The sequence below is a fragment of the Anser anser genome, assembly GCF_964211835.1.
Source record: "Anser anser genome assembly, chromosome: 5".
In the NCBI taxonomy this organism is placed as follows: domain Eukaryota; kingdom Metazoa; phylum Chordata; class Aves; order Anseriformes; family Anatidae; genus Anser; species Anser anser.
Window position 1 is genome coordinate 19,586,993 of NC_139725.1, and position 17,490 is coordinate 19,604,482.

At 40.2% G+C, this 17,490-nt stretch overlaps 1 protein-coding gene across 2 annotated transcripts in view; it reads right to left on the minus strand.

Annotated features, from left to right (window-relative positions):
* Window positions 1-17,408, minus strand: part of TPCN2 (two pore segment channel 2) — a 31,522-nt gene extending 14,114 nt beyond the window's left edge. For both annotated transcript variants that reach the window (XR_014585132.1, XM_083838474.1), the window contains exons 1-13: window positions 16,435-17,408; window positions 14,636-14,700; window positions 13,406-13,482; window positions 12,783-12,960; window positions 11,976-12,092; window positions 10,808-10,914; window positions 9,877-9,949; window positions 6,738-6,837; window positions 6,364-6,429; window positions 5,629-5,693; window positions 2,347-2,444; window positions 1,955-2,036; window positions 671-757 (exon numbers count right to left, since the gene is read on the minus strand). Coding sequence is in view for 1 of the 2 variants with exons in the window: in XM_083838474.1 (XP_083694600.1) it covers window positions 671-757; window positions 1,955-2,036; window positions 2,347-2,444; window positions 5,629-5,693; window positions 6,364-6,429; window positions 6,738-6,837; window positions 9,877-9,949; window positions 10,808-10,914; window positions 11,976-12,092; window positions 12,783-12,960; window positions 13,406-13,482; window positions 14,636-14,700; window positions 16,435-16,507 (1,188 nt within the window). In the remaining variant the exon portion in view is untranslated. The remainder of the gene's footprint in view (window positions 1-670; window positions 758-1,954; window positions 2,037-2,346; window positions 2,445-5,628; window positions 5,694-6,363; window positions 6,430-6,737; window positions 6,838-9,876; window positions 9,950-10,807; window positions 10,915-11,975; window positions 12,093-12,782; window positions 12,961-13,405; window positions 13,483-14,635; window positions 14,701-16,434) is intronic.
* Window positions 17,409-17,490: the final 82 nt, after the last annotated feature.

The window sequence follows — 17,490 nt, forward strand, 5'->3', positions numbered from 1 at the left end:
ACCCTTACAAAGTTCATCTCTCCACCCACACCATCTCCCTGCCCACCAAGGGGAGAAGACTTCTTTCTGACCATCTTCAGCTGAAGAGGGACTTCAGCTGAAGTCTATATTTCATCCTTCTTTCACAGTCTGGAGAAAAGTCTTTGAATCTATTTGTTACTCTGCGAACACTAACATATGGTGGAGATGCATTGTTTTAGTATAGGGCTGTCATGACATGACAAATCCCTTGCATTTCATCAAAAAAGGATTTACTACAGACATACATGCTTCTCAAGAGCACTTCCTTCAGAAAGTCTATGCTGGAAGCTTAACTCCTCTTCCTCATTCCATCACAATTAACCTTCCTACTAAACAAAAACAAATACAGCCCTCACTTATTTTGTCTGCCCAAGAAGGTTAAAAATGCTGTGAAAACAACCAGGCATTTCATATATTTAACACTACCTGGCAATCCCAAACTAATGCCGCAAAAGCTCCCCAAAGCAATGCCATTTGTGACTGTAAGAGCAATCTACCAACAACTTAAAATCAATGACACCTGATCATTCCCTGTGTTCAGGGAACCGTAAAATGTATTTAATTCTACGCTTAGCATAATACTATCACTTATTTTTGTTCAAAACCATGATCACTTTTGGCACTTAATAAATAATTGTAAGGTACATACTTGCTTAATGGCATCTTTGTCTAGTTCTTCAAAGAGCTTCTGGAACTGGGCAGCAGACAGCTGGTCACCGGACCATATTTTGAGTGACTTAACATGAAAGAGAAAGTCAGATCAACACCTGCATTAGATGCATCTTCAGAACACACGAGCCCTCTCAGACTATCTCAAAAGCCTAGGAATACAGCTGTAATACAACCTGCACCACAAGGTATTAGAGCGAGCTTCGATATCCTTTGTTTTAATGCTAACCTGCCAAATGACTGTGGGATTTGTTTCACCCTTTCTGTTTTCCCTCTCTGGGATCACAAGCTTCTTAAGAAGGAGCATGCTCTAATGACATACTTGGATTTTTAGTCTCATCTAGTACTGCTGTTTTAGTCTCATCTAGTACTGCTGTTCTGCAGAGATCCCAAGAACGAAAGTATGTTAGTTATCACTTTTTTGCAGAAGTGATCACCTGGAAAGATGTAATTATTTTACAAATTGTAACGTGATGAAGACCCTTCCCTAGCACGCTAAATGCTAACTGCAACTACAGTACACACAGCAACAAAAGAGAAAAAAACACCACTAACCAGAACTAAAACTTGGATTCGCATACTTAAATAATGCAATGGACAGCGTGACATAAGTAGAGAGCATGGTGTTTATTTGCGGACTACTCTGTTTACACAACCCCTATCCCAGACAACAATGGGAAGCAACACACATACACTTCCTCATTCCGCTTCCAACCTTCAGACTGGAGCCAACCAGCTGCTGGCACGTTATTACCATCAGCTCTTAACTATCACTTTCTCTTGGCAGAAGTTCATACCGTATGTACTTCCAAAACCTGCTGCAATTTTGTTCTTAAAAAGCAACATTACTTTTGGATAACACCCTCATACCATACTGTTAACTCCTGCAACTTCTATCTCCTGTCAGAGACAATTTCTCTGTCCTCGGACAACTATGGCTTTGTAAAACAAAAGTTGGCTTTGTAAAACGAAGAAAGTCTTCATTACCCTACACCACCTACAGGCGGATGCCTTCCTCTTTACAGTAACCAAAGTAGCAGCAATATTGAGGTGAAATAATTGGAACAAAAACTGTCTCTAAGATAATGAGCAGAGGCACAGCTCAGTGTCTGTTTGTGTGTTGGTCTTTGCCTAAAGAAAGCAGCATACAAGCAGCTGAGCTGAAAGCTACTGCTCCTAGATCAGTTCTGAGATCAGAAGCATTTCAGTTTCCACAGCTGTCCAATCAGATGTTTCCTAGCCACCAAAGATTTAAAACTCCTACCCTCATGATTGCTTGCTTGCAGCGAGAATCCATTTCAACTTTCTGCAGCACTTGAAGCAAGGCCCCAACACTGACGTACGACCTATTTGAAAGAAGACAGGATGTGCTTAGAGGATGGGCCCCGAAACAGATAGCTATCTTGATGGCACATGGTTGTTTTATTTTTTTTATTTATTTATTTTTGGAAACACAGAAATAAAAAGGAAACAGACCCCATAAAAAGTCCCAGACAACAGGTTATAAATACTCACTTGATTCAATAATAAAATTAAAAGGTAAGCAAAAGTGTCATTTTCTTCAAAAAGGGATCCTCAGTTAGTATACTAAACAAGAGGCACAGAAACCTGCTTTTTTCTGCAAGGTGAACTACAGTTTCTGTAACCTCCACTTACTGTTCTGCATTAGCAGGACCTTCTTTCAGGGAAGAAAGCACTTCAAATGCAGCCCGGATTCCTAGCCGTCTCCTGAAGAGGGAGGACTGAACTGATTTCTGTACAGTAAACACACCACAAAAGGAGACAATTTACTTACACTGGTTTAAAGGAAAACCAATTAGATAATATAAATGTGACCTGTAAACTATTTGCCTAGTCCTTAAGAGTCCTTAAAAGCCACGGCAAGCTTCAGAAAAGTCCGTATCTGTTCAAATAAAATTGCTTCCAGGAAGTCAAAAAACTGCTTGCTGTCTTCTCCTGACAAAGTCCCCATCATTAGCCACTATATTTAGTTGTTCAGATACCAGGTGCAACCAGACAGGTACTCCCACGGTTTGAAGGAAATACTGCTAAGAGTCAAAGGCTGAAATCAGTAAAGCCCATGCCTATCAGCAGGACTTGGGGACCAGCAGGAATACCCAGCACCCCTAGCAGTTCTACATCCCGTGGTCAGATAATATACCGATCCTCTGGCACACACAGACATCCCCACCCAAATCGTGACTAGAGACCAGAAGAGACCTTCTAGCTCTCACTCCTTACAAGAGCTCTGTGAAAGAGAAGGAAGGAACCAAGCAGACAAATCTCTAGAGTTCAAGTAAACATCCAGGTCATGGTTTATTTTTAATTCTTGCCTGCACAGGCACTTGCTTATTCTGAAGACAATGGCAACTGTAGAGCTCAAGTATTCACAGAAATTCATGCCACTGTTGGACAGCCTACCAAAGAGAAGGAAGTCAGATCCACGTTTTTTTGTGCTTCGATTCTTCATTGCAATCACCTTCAAAATCTCTACTAACTAGTTTTGGGGGAGTCAGATTATGACATGTTCTCCCATGGGAAAGAAGAAAATGGAGAAAAAAGGGAAGAAACAGGTAGAGCAGGAAAACAGAGAAATACAAAAATTCTTTGCACACATTACATATAAATATGCCTCTCCCACAGTGGGGTGAAGGTCATTCCTTCTGTGTAACATTGTTTATGACTTACTACGCAACAAACTTCACCTTCTCTCTGGACCTTTACCTAGAGCAACTACTATTTCACTTTTCCCTCAAGCCCTCAGCTCCACTCCTTGTGCCTCTGAGGGAAGGAAAGTACTATAGGTCTGTTTGTAAATGACTTACACGGAATCACACACAAAGCCAAGGTGGTTTGGTGGTTTCCCCCCACCAAACCTACAGGAAACAGCAGGCGTGAGAAAAGACAAGGTGGATTCCACGTAACAGGGAACTGCTGTTCATTCTACCCTTAAGCTACAGTCCAGCAGTTTAGCTGTCAGACCAGTGCTTTTGTGTAGCACAGCCACTACCTTGAGTCAGGTTTACCAAAAATATTGCTGTTGGGCTGTGAAGTTATATGAAATATGCAGCAGGAAAGTAAAAACCAAAACAACAACAAAAACAAAAATGGAGGTAGTGAAACTGCTGAAGTACTAATAGTAACCAAAGACCTGAGAGAAAAAAAAATCACCTTGAAAATTATAAAGCCAAAGAAAAAACAAACAAACAAAAACCAACAACAATAAAAACCAACACAGAAGATGGTACCTCAGCAAGATCTAGACTTAGCCTGTTGAGGAGCAGAGCCTGAGCGCTCCCTATTTGACTGATGACTGCCTGACCAAAAATTCAGTCACGTGCCATCAGTGTGATAAGCATACTAATAGTTAGCCTAGCATTGTGTTAATTGTATTAATCTACTGTGTGTATTAACTGCTAAGTAACTGTGGTGCACCTTGCATGTTTTATACTCATTGCTGGTCACAAACTCAGTTCTGGAGATCTCCCGCTGCACCCATGAAGCCTTTTCCTTACCCACCTCTCCAGTCAGCTACATCTCTTTCAAACAGCACTAGGAAATCCACAGAATTCATCCTCCTGGAGCAAGAACATTTTATTGGAAGTAGCAGAAATCAACTTTGATTTGATTTATGTTGTCCCTGCTTTCTAAAATACTCTTGCCTTGGCTCATTACAATTCCTCCCAGACTGTATAGCTACTCTATCTCATACAGAAAACAAAACAGCTTACACCTTTCCTGCTATGGAAATCCAGACTACACTGCCGGCTGGAGACTAAACTGGTGCTCATAATGCAGCAAAGCAAACTACACAGCTTGTTAATACAGGAGAAAAAAATAAACTTCTAGCATCGAGTTTAATCACCACCACAGATTTCATGTTCTTTGCACAACTACATTTACTTAGTCACCTTTTACTTCTCTGATATAGATACGTGGGTCAAAAAAAGGTCATTACACCACACACCACATTCCTATTAAACAAAAAGGGAAGCACTGCGTATGATCAGGCATCTTCCAGAAGCACCGTGAAGTACTGCACTGATGACTCTGGCATCACATGGAGTGTAAGCCGAGTACCAACACGAATAACTACTACACCAGAAAGCAATTTGTTTTTAGCTCATAACACAAAAAGAAAGGAAGGAAGATTAAGCAACAAAGGCTAGCAGTTCCTTGTCTTCTACTGCGTAAACATCTCCAGAGAATCCAAGTCTTACAGTAATGCAGTGGTTTGAAAACCATTTCAACTTACATCAGGTACCCCAGTAAAATTAAGGTTTGTACAGACATACAAGGAACAGATTAGGTGCATATCCAGTTGCCTCTGACACCTTAGTTCAAAAGGCCAGGTATCTACACACAGCCTACCGGCAGCTGCTTCTGGTACAAGTCAATCTCCACACTCGAATCCACCTCCGAGAAGCAAGAGACTGCCCCAGCCATTCTAACTTCACATCCACCCGCAGTAAGGATGAAGTAAAAATACCAAATGCAGGCGTGTTTTAATCAGCGATTTGTTTTTATTGAAGGCTTCTCATCCTGTCCTACTTAAAGAAATTAAGTGATAGGAATTACAACAATAGCTATTAAAATAGTACTGCAGGTTTTCTACATAGAGAACAAGTTTAAGTTACTTGTTAATTGTCCTCATTCAGTTTTCTAATTGTTGGTTTTTCTTCCTGTGATAGTTGAAGTTGCACATCTACAGCACACACACAGAAGTATACTAATAGGTGATTTACTCATAGAATGATCAAGCTACAACAGCACGTACAGGTAAAAACACATGCATTTAAAGAGCCTTTAGTATGTTAAAAATGTATCTACAACCCGGATTGGCATACTGACTTCATACACAGTTAAAACTATAAATACTCAGGATTTCACAGTGCTAAGGTTGTGAGAGAACACAGAAGTGGGGAATGTTTTACTCACCAGAAGGTATCCTCGAAACTGGTTATATATTATTGCTGTAAGCAAGTTCATCAGAAATAAGTTCCCTATTGAAGGAAAAAAATCAGTGAGATTTATTGGAATACATTTCTGCTTCTCAAGATGTATTGCGTTTCTCTGATTTTAGGTCTCTGACTATTTAAACCTAAGCATTTCCACATTTTACAAAGTACAGCACAGTATATAAATGTTTCTCTCCCCTAAAACAACTACAAACAAGCCTTGGATAGCCACCAAAAAGATACATTTCAAGCACACTCCATAAACCAGAAGTAGCTATTATTTTTCAAACACATTAATAAATGTAAGACTCACAAGCTTAACAAAATTTTCCACGTTAAGAATGAAGAAATTTCAGTGCATATCACGTAAGCACTGAAGTTTCAACATACATAATAAATCATAGGCCTGAATTCAAAAGAATATTTTCTTCAATTCATTTTCTAAAAATAAAGTTTAACATTAAATACAAAGTCACGTATTTGTTCTCATATATATGTTACTGAAAAACCAAACCATTTTATAAGTGCCTTCCCTGAAATTCATCTTGCAGGACACTACATTGTAACTGGAAGAAAGGAAAATAAAAAACAGAACAACAAAAAAAAACAACTTTGTGATAAAACTTCTAGAAAAAAACAAAACACTTTTTAGCTGGTATGCACAAGTATCAAAGTTACAGTGCATTTAAATTAACAAAGACACGCAGCGACTTACCTAATACAGTGAAGAGTATGAAGAAGATTGAATAAGCTCGGTTCTTAGAATACGCTGGAATCATTACTGCATCAGATTTAACAAAAAATATATATGAATTTTATGCTTGAGAGAAATAAAACAGAGACATCTCAAATTTTTGGTAAATGGTAAAAGCTCTTATATTGCTCGACTTTAGAGCTGCATATAGATACATATAAATTACACCACGGGAAATACAAAAATCCTGCTACTAAAGGCACAAAAAATCTTACAGGACCTTCCTCTGGGTGTACTAAGAACTATCTGCTGAAAGAACAGTTACAGCAGCCTGAAGATGCGCTATGATTCACTGAAAATACAGACAAGAATTATTTCCAAAACAGATTGCTTACCATCAGGATTATTTGCTGTAGTTAGCAAGACCAGCAGTGATGTCAGTGAATCGGGCAAATTCCGAAAATACCCCACCCATTCCTTATCCTGCTGGCCATCCTAGTCAAAGAGATGCTCATTGTTACCAGAGAAACATGAAGAATCACACCAAAACTGTCTTACCAAGAAAAGAAAAATACAGATATGCACTCACTAATCAATTTATTATGCACACAGTCAAATCTACCATGTGAAAAAAACGTAAGGCAAGCATAAAAACTAGGACAATGTGTAGGAATACAGTGCAATCACTTCACTTATTAACAGTAAATAAAAAGCATAAGGAAAAACAGCAAGCTGAAACAGACACAGGAGGGTCAATACAGAGGTCACATCTAACATCTCAGACACAGGAAGGACAATAGTGTCACAAGAAGGCAGTACAGGAATATAAAGCCACCTTTGACTGATAGATAAAGCATCGTATTTTAGCCTGAAAGAAATACTGGGAGGTATTGGAGCTAGGACTCCCTAAACATGACACCCCTTAACCTCCAACCCCTCCCTGCCCCCCAAAAAATAATCACACAGACTAATGCCATACTCAATCTCAGTTCACATAAGAATTGCACATAGATTAGAAACTGCTTGCTTTTTATTCCAGCTACACAATGCTGTACCCCAGCATAGACAGAGAACAAATGACTCCTGTTTTTACGCTGCAGGACGTGTCCAGAAGTATAACATAATTTGAGGATACAATACTGAAACAAACCCTGTCTATAAGAAAGGATAGAAACAAAACAGGGACAGCAACACCCAGGTGACTCCATGGCCTCCTCAGTTATGAAGAACTGCCTTAACGTCTGTGTTACAGAAGACTCTTGTCTAGCTCAAGCTATGCTCAAGCACCTGCAGCTCCTAGCATACTCACTAAACGTGAAATGTCTCTCCCACTTTCCCTTTGAATTCTGAATGGAAAACTTTTAACATTCTCCAAATTAGTTGTTTGCACAAAGTTACTAGCACTAATCGGAAAGTAAGGGTAAACCTTTCTCCAGTCATTCCTTTACATTCGTGGCAGATTGTGTTTGATTACAGTAAGCTCGAGGTCTGCACAGAACACAGTTTTAGGTTCCTCTTCAATAAAGTATGTGAAGATGTACTTAAAGTACAAGTGCAAGGACAGCCCTCACCCTATCTTCTCTTATTTTACAGGAAATAAAAGATGTACACAACTAACAGCACACAACATAAAACGATACACAATTACCAGAATTAGTACACATTACAGGAGTTATTAGGCATACAGAAAACATAACTGATCTATCTTGAAAAAAGATTAGGAGAAGATTCAAAATGCTATGTATGGTATCAGTGAAAACGTCACACAGAGCTTAAACATCTTGGAAAAAAAACCAACAAGATCAGTGCTACAGCACCCAAAAAAATATTTGCAATTACTCTGGTGACTACAGTCTTCAGAAGTATTTTGAGGCTCAGTGGAAAACAACAGCTGATCTGCTGAAGCCCTGACAGCATCAGGGATTTTCATCAAAAACACACTGGGAGGCAGACCCTGGATAATACACATATTTTTTTCCCAACAAGTACTGACAGCTAAAAAAAATATGCAGAGTACAAACAATGCAAACATGAATCCTGTAGTACAGAGTAAACAGACATAAAATCTGCTGAGAAGACTGGCAAACTGTACCACTATAAGAAATATGCAAAACAACACAGAAATCTAGAGGCATTAATTTCATTACTGAATGTATTTCTAGAACATCCTTTGAGTATTTTGCCTTGTTAGATACAATTAATTTGTATGGGTATCAAGCTAGAAAAATCAAAAAAGAAAAAAAAAAACAGATCCCTAAGTTATTTTTCACCTAAATGTATAAAATTGACTGATACGGGTATATTAAATACATTTCCATCTGCTGGGAAAGCTTATAATGGAAATTAGATGTGACATAGAAAGATAATACAAAGATACTGAATGCAACAAAAAAAAAAAAAAGGGAAAAATAGAGCTCCGCTTGTAATTCCAGATATTCTATAACAAGAATTTAAAGAATTTCCTGACCATAAGGAAGACTAGAGGCAGGCTGAAGTGCAAATTGCAGCAGGAATGAAGGTGCTAGACTGATTAAGGAAAGGACTAAGATTACTGAAAGAAGTGCACAAGTCTTAGTGATCATACAAATACATTTATGGAAGGCCCTAAAAAATTGGGAACATGAAACCTGAGTATGATACATTAAGATACAGGAAGGTTAGGAGAAAGAACATACCAAGAGCATTGACACACAAAAGTGATTTTAACCACAAAATTTCAAATCTGCTTTTGGGAAGCAGGAAGAGAAAAAAGACAAAGGAAGAAACAAAGATCAGAAGCCAAAACATCAGAGAAATACAGGCAAAAACCTACCAAGGCAATACCAGGGATACCAGTACTGTAGATAAGATATGAAAACATGGAAGAAAGTAAACTTAGCAAAAAGCTAGATAGGGAAAGAAAAAAAAAAAAGTGAGTGATCATACAAACAAAAAAGCACCAAGATTAACGGCTTTGGACACAAAACAGCATAGGCACTTTCAACAAAAGCAGAAAAAGTAACTCAAAGGACCAAATTGGAGAATTGTAGTAAGAAGCTGCTTGTATAAACAGACTTGAAACTTCTCACCTGTGGTAACAGCATCAATACCAATAATATGTGGGACCATAAAAAAATAAAGATGTCAACCACATTTTAGTATGGAACCACCTAACCTTGCTCTGAGCAGCAGAGCTAGACTAATAAAATAATATGCTAAAGTGCAAAGTTGCAGTTGTGGAGTTGTAAAGTGTGTTATCACTTCAGAAGCAAAGGGAAGTCTGGAGAAATAAAATCTTAACTAAAGATGATGAGATTTTAACACTATACTAAGAGCCTTCTAATGCACACTTGCATAAGCAGAACTACACAAGGATACTATTAAGACCTTGTATCTCTCTAAACAGACTTTAAACTCATCCTAGTGAGTCTGATGAGGTAAATTGACCTTTCCTGGGGAAACAAGTTTCACCAGTTTGATTAGAAAACTAGACATGCAGCAACATGAGTAAGAAAAAAAGCAGAAATCTATCAACGCACAAATATAATTGGTTACCTTTGTTCGAGCAAACAGCAGCATGGCAAACATGGTAAAGAGAGACAGATGAACAGCTAGTAGTAGAACAACGCTATTGGAAAGAACACATCATAGGCATTAATATCATTTTTATTATTAACATCTCTTCTTAAAAATGTAAAAAATGCCACATAAAAAGACAAGGATATTTTTAAGAAACTACATGGAGATAACAGATCATCTAAGCTTTGATTCAGAAGAATCACACTTCTGCAGGACACAACAGCATTAGATTGAACAGTTGTGAGGTCAATAAGAGTTTAACATCTCTTTTTTTTTTTTTTCTAAAGTTAGAACCATATTTTGATCAGAGGATATAAATATAACTCCTTGGTTTGCATAGGCCTTTGACTTTCCAGGATGCCCTGGGTGAGAAGTAACAGGCAAGGACAGCAAGATCTGTAAGCTGTATGTAACACAACCTATGCGAACAGGAAGAGCTCTCTCAAGAAGCATCATGCTGTCTGGTTGCCATTTCACCAATGGCATTTCCAGTTCAACATTTCTAATGATAAGATCTAACGCATATTTTGCTAAAACCATTTAGAAATTAAAAACCTGAAGTAAGCGCTCTAAAAAAAAGTATAGAAAGTATCTTGTTGTGGGGCACTCATGACTGGGAGGCAAGTACCCATAACTCTTACAAAAGGGCTGTACACAACATACACAGAATTAAAAAACTCCACTCATGACCTTACATGTCACGCACAGAGTCACATCACATGCATTCTAGAGAAATTTTACAGACTAAAGGGGCCAAGAAGTTACCACAACTTTCCATCCATCACTACCCGATCTCACCAACCACTTTGCTAGGGCCTCAAGAAGAAAGCTGCTTATGTCACACCCCAGAATACCAGCAGTAACAACATGCTTGCTGTGCAAGAATGTTTTCTATGCTATCACCTACCTTGCCATTTCAGGCAATGTGCTGTTGATACTTTTTAATGTTTTCTTCATCATTGAAGAATTCTGAAGGAGAAAGAAAGGACGAAGAATTCTTCTTATTCTCACAGTCTGCAAAAACAAAACAATGGATCAGATTTTGAGTTCCCATAAGACTAGTACCACAAACATTTCTAATGTAGGCTTGTCAAAAAAATGATACACATCAACAAAAATCAACAGTGTAACATAAAAAGGCTGTGCTCAGAAGCTGAATCTGTCCCGCTGATGTTAAAAAAGGCACAAAGGAGACTTTATAAATCTCAAGTTGAAAGAATGATAGATTGCTTTAAAAATACACACTGAAAGTTCAGTAGCCTCACCAGACCATTAATTATAAACAATTTAACATTACATAACAAGAAGGTCGAGAGATAGCATTTTCCTATTTTTTTCCAAGGTCCACTTCAAGAGTGGGTATCAAGAGCAAGCTATTTTCAATAGAAATATACACATTTTGAAAGCAAATGATTTCAGTTTTCTTTTTCCTTTCCTTTTTTTTTTTCTTTTTATTACAGGGTCTGTTTATTACACAGCCTTTCCTGCCTCTGACAAAACTCACATAGGTGATTGTCCTGATTTTCCTTAACATAACCTGAAGCAAGTAATCTATTTGATTTGGGCATTCAAGACACTTCCCAGCCTTCAAGTTATTTCTGTTATTTCTGACTTGCCTGCTATTTCAGCATCTTCTGTTTTAGCATCAGTCTTCTTAGCACCACATATAATAGCAAAAATCCACCCCTTCATATTGTAACCTGCTGTTCAAGCTACTTGTCCACTACCATGTCTAAAGATTTTAGAATCACATCTTCTTAAGACTCATTTCCAACATATGCACAATCTTTAGCCTAGACAGTTAACTTATTTCTGCCATATTATACTTATTTCGTTTGAATAAATGAAAAGGATATAAACATCTAGCTAACTTGAAGAAAAATGTGTACAGGCTTAAGTAATACATTCTTTCAACATTTTAGCACAACCTCTTTGTTACTAGGTCGCATCCTGGTCAACAGTTCCCAGGGGTCACACATGCCCTGATGAGTATCCCTCGGCAGCTTCTCCTCCTCTGCCTCTCCCCACAGCTATGTTGCTTATGGTTTCTGCAGAAAGCAGCAAGCAGTTCTTACCTCTGTGCAGAAATAACTCAGTGATACAACCCAGTCACTAAAGGAAACAATTAATGTCAGGATATAAGCCATCAGCCATCTATTTTTCCAAAACTCTTCCCATCCAACTAAGTAACTCTGAAGGGAAGAGGGAGAAGAAGAAAAAAAAAACACAACAACTTATTTTAACAATAAATTCCAATACCCTAACAAAGTCAGCACCAATTGTTTTTCAAGTATTCGTAGTTCTACAGCAGTGCTCATAAAGAGTTCCCTGAAATCCACATTGATCAGAGAATTTTTCTACAATAATTAAAAAAACGTGAAGAGAAGTGAGAGGTGAATGCAGACCATGTGGGAAGAACCCTTTGCACGCAAGAAAAAAGTCCATTTAGTAACCACAAAAAGATCTTTCAGAAATAAGGATCCAAAGAACAGTTCTGTTTGGTTATTATATATGCCAATTTTAATGGCCTAAAACAAGCAACCAAGCCAAAGCCATTGTATTCCTAGCAAAATGAATTTTAGTTATTCCACACAAATAAGAGTTTATATTTCTTAGGGAAGTAGCCATACATTTTCTCTAAAAAAAAAAAAAAAAAAAAAAAAAAAAAAAAAAAAAAAGCTGCACTTTTTCCCTATCGCTGCACTAATTTCTCCTAAAAGAGGGACTTCAACACCGCAAAGCAATCTCGTTGTGGAAATCCAAAATTTGAATAACAGTTCTTCAACCTTTCTCCCAAAATATAAAAGCAACACTGACTACACCTACTCAGCTGCCCAGCACACATAGCATTTCATTCAGTGCCAGATGAAGGTGATACTCACCTTCACAGACACATCAATCATGAACACGATGAAGCAAAGCATCTCAATGCTTTCTGTTAGGCCACACGGAGGATCCCAGGCAGGAAGGCGGTATCGTACATCTGATGTGACAGTAAGTGAAGAAGGCGTTTCAATGAAAGCCAAAGCCAGGATTATAGTAATGGTCAAGCTCAAAATGCTGTTTGGGTAGAGATGAACAAAAATGAACAAAATGAATAACAAAATATTTACAGTCAAACAATTTTCTTAGAAGAAAATCAAGTTTTATGAAATCGTATTTAACACAAATTGGTTGCACCATAACACAGCATTTAATTAGCATAATGTTGTCTGCATTACAATAACTACTGCGGACAGCCAAATAACCTTAGGTGGTGTCATTTTGAAACTAACAACAACAATCTTATTAATGTTTAATACAGTTAGAAATAGACATTTAGAACACTTTTTGTATGCCTTGTTGCTTTCCACTTCTACCATGTCCACATGTAGTCACCCACTTGCTTCCTACCATAAGTTCTTAAGGATAAGTGCACAATTATCTAATTATTTAATAAAAATAACACACAAACACAAAAATTATAGTCCTAAACTAAAAAGCAATAAGAATAACAAGTTCTCACCATTGGCAAATTCTTGAATAATACCACCTATAAAGCCACAGGGATTTAGAGTCCACACGGTGGTTTATAGATCGATACTGTAGGGAGAAAGCAAAGAAGGATAATTCAAGTATTACACGTGGTCTGTCTCAAAGACAAAAATATACTTACAAAAATAAACCAAGCTCTAATCAACAAGGCTCGAGACAAATCCAGTTTGACAATAAGATAAAGAAATTATTGTACAAGTTATTATTAAAATGACACTCACTAATGACTATACCTTAGCTACAGCCTACATGTGGGCAATGGGAAAGATTCTACTGAAGTCTTCCTTAATCTAAAGATCACACATTTGATCGGATAATCAATCAGCGTGACAGTTATCTGAAGCAAGCATTATCCTCATCACATATAACAGCATCTGTAATAATTCAGTTCCTATTGTTCTAATTGTCAAAGAGGCCCAGACTTTTGGTTCACCTCTCCGGCATTCCTTCCATTCATGGATCTTCTTTTATCTTGCCCCTCCAGAAAGCCGTAAAATGCAAACAATTTAATTCTGAAAATAGGAGACCTCAACTTCCACAGCCCCCCCGGGCTGCTCTTACTCTGCCTCCTCTGAGAAGTAGCAAGTGCCAGAAGGGTGTGTATGCATTCAATATATCTGAACCCCTGAAATCTCCCAACCAAAAGAAAGAGGGCTCCAGAACTGCCCTCGAGCATTCGCACTGCCCGTGACTAATAACAGGAAGGCAATAGGATTCAGAAGTATGCCGTGACAGACAGAGATGGACAAAAATGGAGACTTGCAAAGGCAGTAAGCTCAGCTAAAGCAAGAGTTCGAGCTTCTTGCTTATAGCCAACCTCAAGGTTCGCCAACTCTCGAGCTTTGTAACCAGATTTAGATGCAAATTACAGGGTTTGCCCAGATACTTGCTCTTAGCAGTAAGGGCTTTATTAAAAAACAAAGCACACCCACCCACAAATCAACATAATCGGCATCTGCTTTGATGAACTTGAAAAGAAGACAGTAGTTCAACACAATTACCCTGTGCAAAAACATGTTTCTTCCAGGCAGACATTCACTGAAACTTGCATACCACAGGAATCTGATATTCTGATTTTGCTTTGTAAAACAAGACAACGTTACGTGGAAGTTGCCTGAACAACAACAAAAAACAACTTGGAAGCTAGCAGAACGCATGACAAACACCCAGCACGGAAAGCTAACAAACAAGTTGTATTTACCTGTATTGCGTCTTCTATAAATACTACAGCTTGATTTATATAAAGGTCATTATCCAATCCAGTAGCTATAACGTTAAAAAGAAATAAGAATTACTTGCTGCATTTTGGATAAAACCCGCAGCTTGCTTAGTTAACAGTTAACCTTAGTGCACAGAAGCTGCGCAGCCACAGTTCTCACAACAAACAGCACTGTATAAACACACACGCGCTGAGAAAATAGGCAAAGACAACTCCTGCCACGTTTGGCAGCACTGGGCATTAAATTAATAGTAATAATAATTTCAAAATACATCATTCACCTTTCTGTATTTTGCAAAAAGGTTCGCTCTTTTAGCTTAAGAAGCTACATTACGCTAGTAAATAAATAACTATCGTGAGGCTGGGATAATTTTTATACAGAGCAAAATCTTAAGTAGTACGCATTGTATTTTTTGACCTTACAACCTCATCAGTCTTTGTCTCAAGAAAATCACCTCTAAATGAGACAGCAAAAATCTATTTCTATTTAATGGAGCTTTAACAATATTATTGTTTGATAAAGTGGGGATCTAAGCTGGAAATATGACATAGTAGCATTCTAGACTCTTATTTTGTTTGTTAAATGTACTAAGGTTTAGATTGATATTGTTCTCTCCAAAGCCAACAGAAATTTGTCAGAACGGAATTAAGCCTGTTAAAAAGGAAAAAAAAAAAAAAAAAAGTCCCAAGAGTTATTATTGCCATAGCTAACAGAACAGAGTTCAAGACACAGAAAGAGGTAAAAGTACACAAAGTGACATAAAATATTGCAAATTAGTTACGATGCATCATTTCAAAATCCATTACTAAGTCTATATGAAGACATGCACAAAGTTAAGAATAAAGGTCAATCACTTGCATTCGTTTGATTTATGACCTCTGAATAACCAACCTGGCAATTAACCCAACAAGACAGGCGGTTAAAGCCAGCTTATGAAGAAGAGTCTCCTTCAGAGAAAGCTTAGTGGGCTACAGACGTGAAATATACATACTAGTGTCACCGTCCCATAGAGGGGGGAGGCTGAAGGAGCAATTTGTGCCATGCCAGGGACCGCAAGCGCAGCAAGGGACCCTGCAGAACGCCTCGATCCCGTGCGCTCTCTGTGCTACTCATTGAGCAACGCCAGAAGCACCATTGATTTGGGTCCCTGACAATTATGTTCCACATGATTCAGCAGCATCAGTTTTCTGCAGACAGCTTCTAAATGTCACCGTTGATGTGAGCACAAGCAAGGCTTTTGTACCGGTTGCGACTTAAACCGCAACGCGAGGGAAACAGAACGTACACGGAGACGAGCAAGGTTCGTGCTATCACGTGCAGGCAGATTTTATCTTTTTCAAGCCCTGCCGCGCCAGGGAGATAAAAATAAAGTTGTTTAAAGGAGCAGCATTGGTTTATGGATATGAGGTACAGCAAAAGCTCTACGTCTGTGAAGCAGACACTACGAGTTCAGCGCTGACCCCAACGATTTCAAAAGGGCAGAAGCTGAGCAACCTCTCTTCACACTAAAGCACGGAAACTCCCAAGAAACGACGACATGGGCAGTTCCCGATTTATTTATTTTTTTAAAGGTCATTCTCCGCGCTGGCTGCCCGGACGGGCGCTTGTCCCATCCCGCCAGCCCTCGGTGCCGGCGAGCGGAGCTGAGTCACAGCGCGGCTGAGGGCACCGCGGGGCGTCCTCACAGGAGGAACCCCCGGAGGAGGAGCCCTCCCGGGGGGCTCCACAGCCCCGATCCCACCGCCGAGCCCCTCCGGGCCGCCCCTCGCCCCCCGCTCACCCTCCTCGGCCCGCCGGAGCCAGCTCCGCGGGGGCAGCAGCGGCTCCGTCTCGGCGCCGGCTCCCGCCTCCATCAGCGGCGACCTGGGCTGGGCTGCGCTCCGCCACCGGGACGGGGCGGGACGGGACGGGACGGGAGGAACGGAGCAGCAGCGGGGCGGCCGCCCCCGCCGCTTGTGACCGGCGCCTCAGGATGGAGCAGGGAGGAGCCTCGGCACGGCACGGCCCCTTCGGCACGGCCCGGACCCGGTTGTGGCGGCCGCAGCCTTCCAGCGACCGGCGGCGCCGCCCCGAGCCCGCCACCCCCGGGCTGAGGGAGAAGAGGGCAGGAAGGGAGGAAGGGGCGGGCGCCGCCACCCGCCTCCCCCTGACAGGGGCAGTGTGAGGGCGGGAAAAGGGGTGATGTGATCTTCATCGCCCGGCGGCTGCCAGCAGGGGCCAGGGTGCCAGCCGCTACTTCCCCTTCGCAACCCGAGCGGAAAGCGGTGGTAAAAGCGGGACAGCCCTCACCAGCTTCACCCCCGTGCAGGGCTCGGGCAGAGGAGGCACAGGGGAAGGGCCAGGCCAGCACGAGGCAGGCACGGCGGGGCTGCTGCAAGCACTTCTCAGCACAGCCAGGAGAACATGCAGTGCCATTTGCACAACCGGCTTAAGTGCCACTGCCTGGGGAACTCGAGTGCCTTTCTGCTGACTGCCTGAAATGTTCAGGGTAACCACAGGGCCAGGAGGGCACAGAAACAGCCTACTGCTTGTGCTATTGCTGACTGGAAAGAAACCAACTGTTTCCTTCTTTGTCTGACTGGCTAGGGAGGGAAGCAACAGCTTGAGGAAGGAAGCAACCAAGACTTGGGATGTGCAAGAGGTTCCTGAACTCCTGTTCAAAAGTCACCCCTTACCTCCAGCTTAAAGAACTGGAAATGCCCAACTACTGGAAGGTGAATCTGAGATGGGATTTTCCTTCAGATGAACACACCATCAGTGTCCAATGAGGTAAGTTAGTGATGTATTTAAACCAATACCATGTAAGTTCCCTACCAAAAACAATGTAACATCTTTA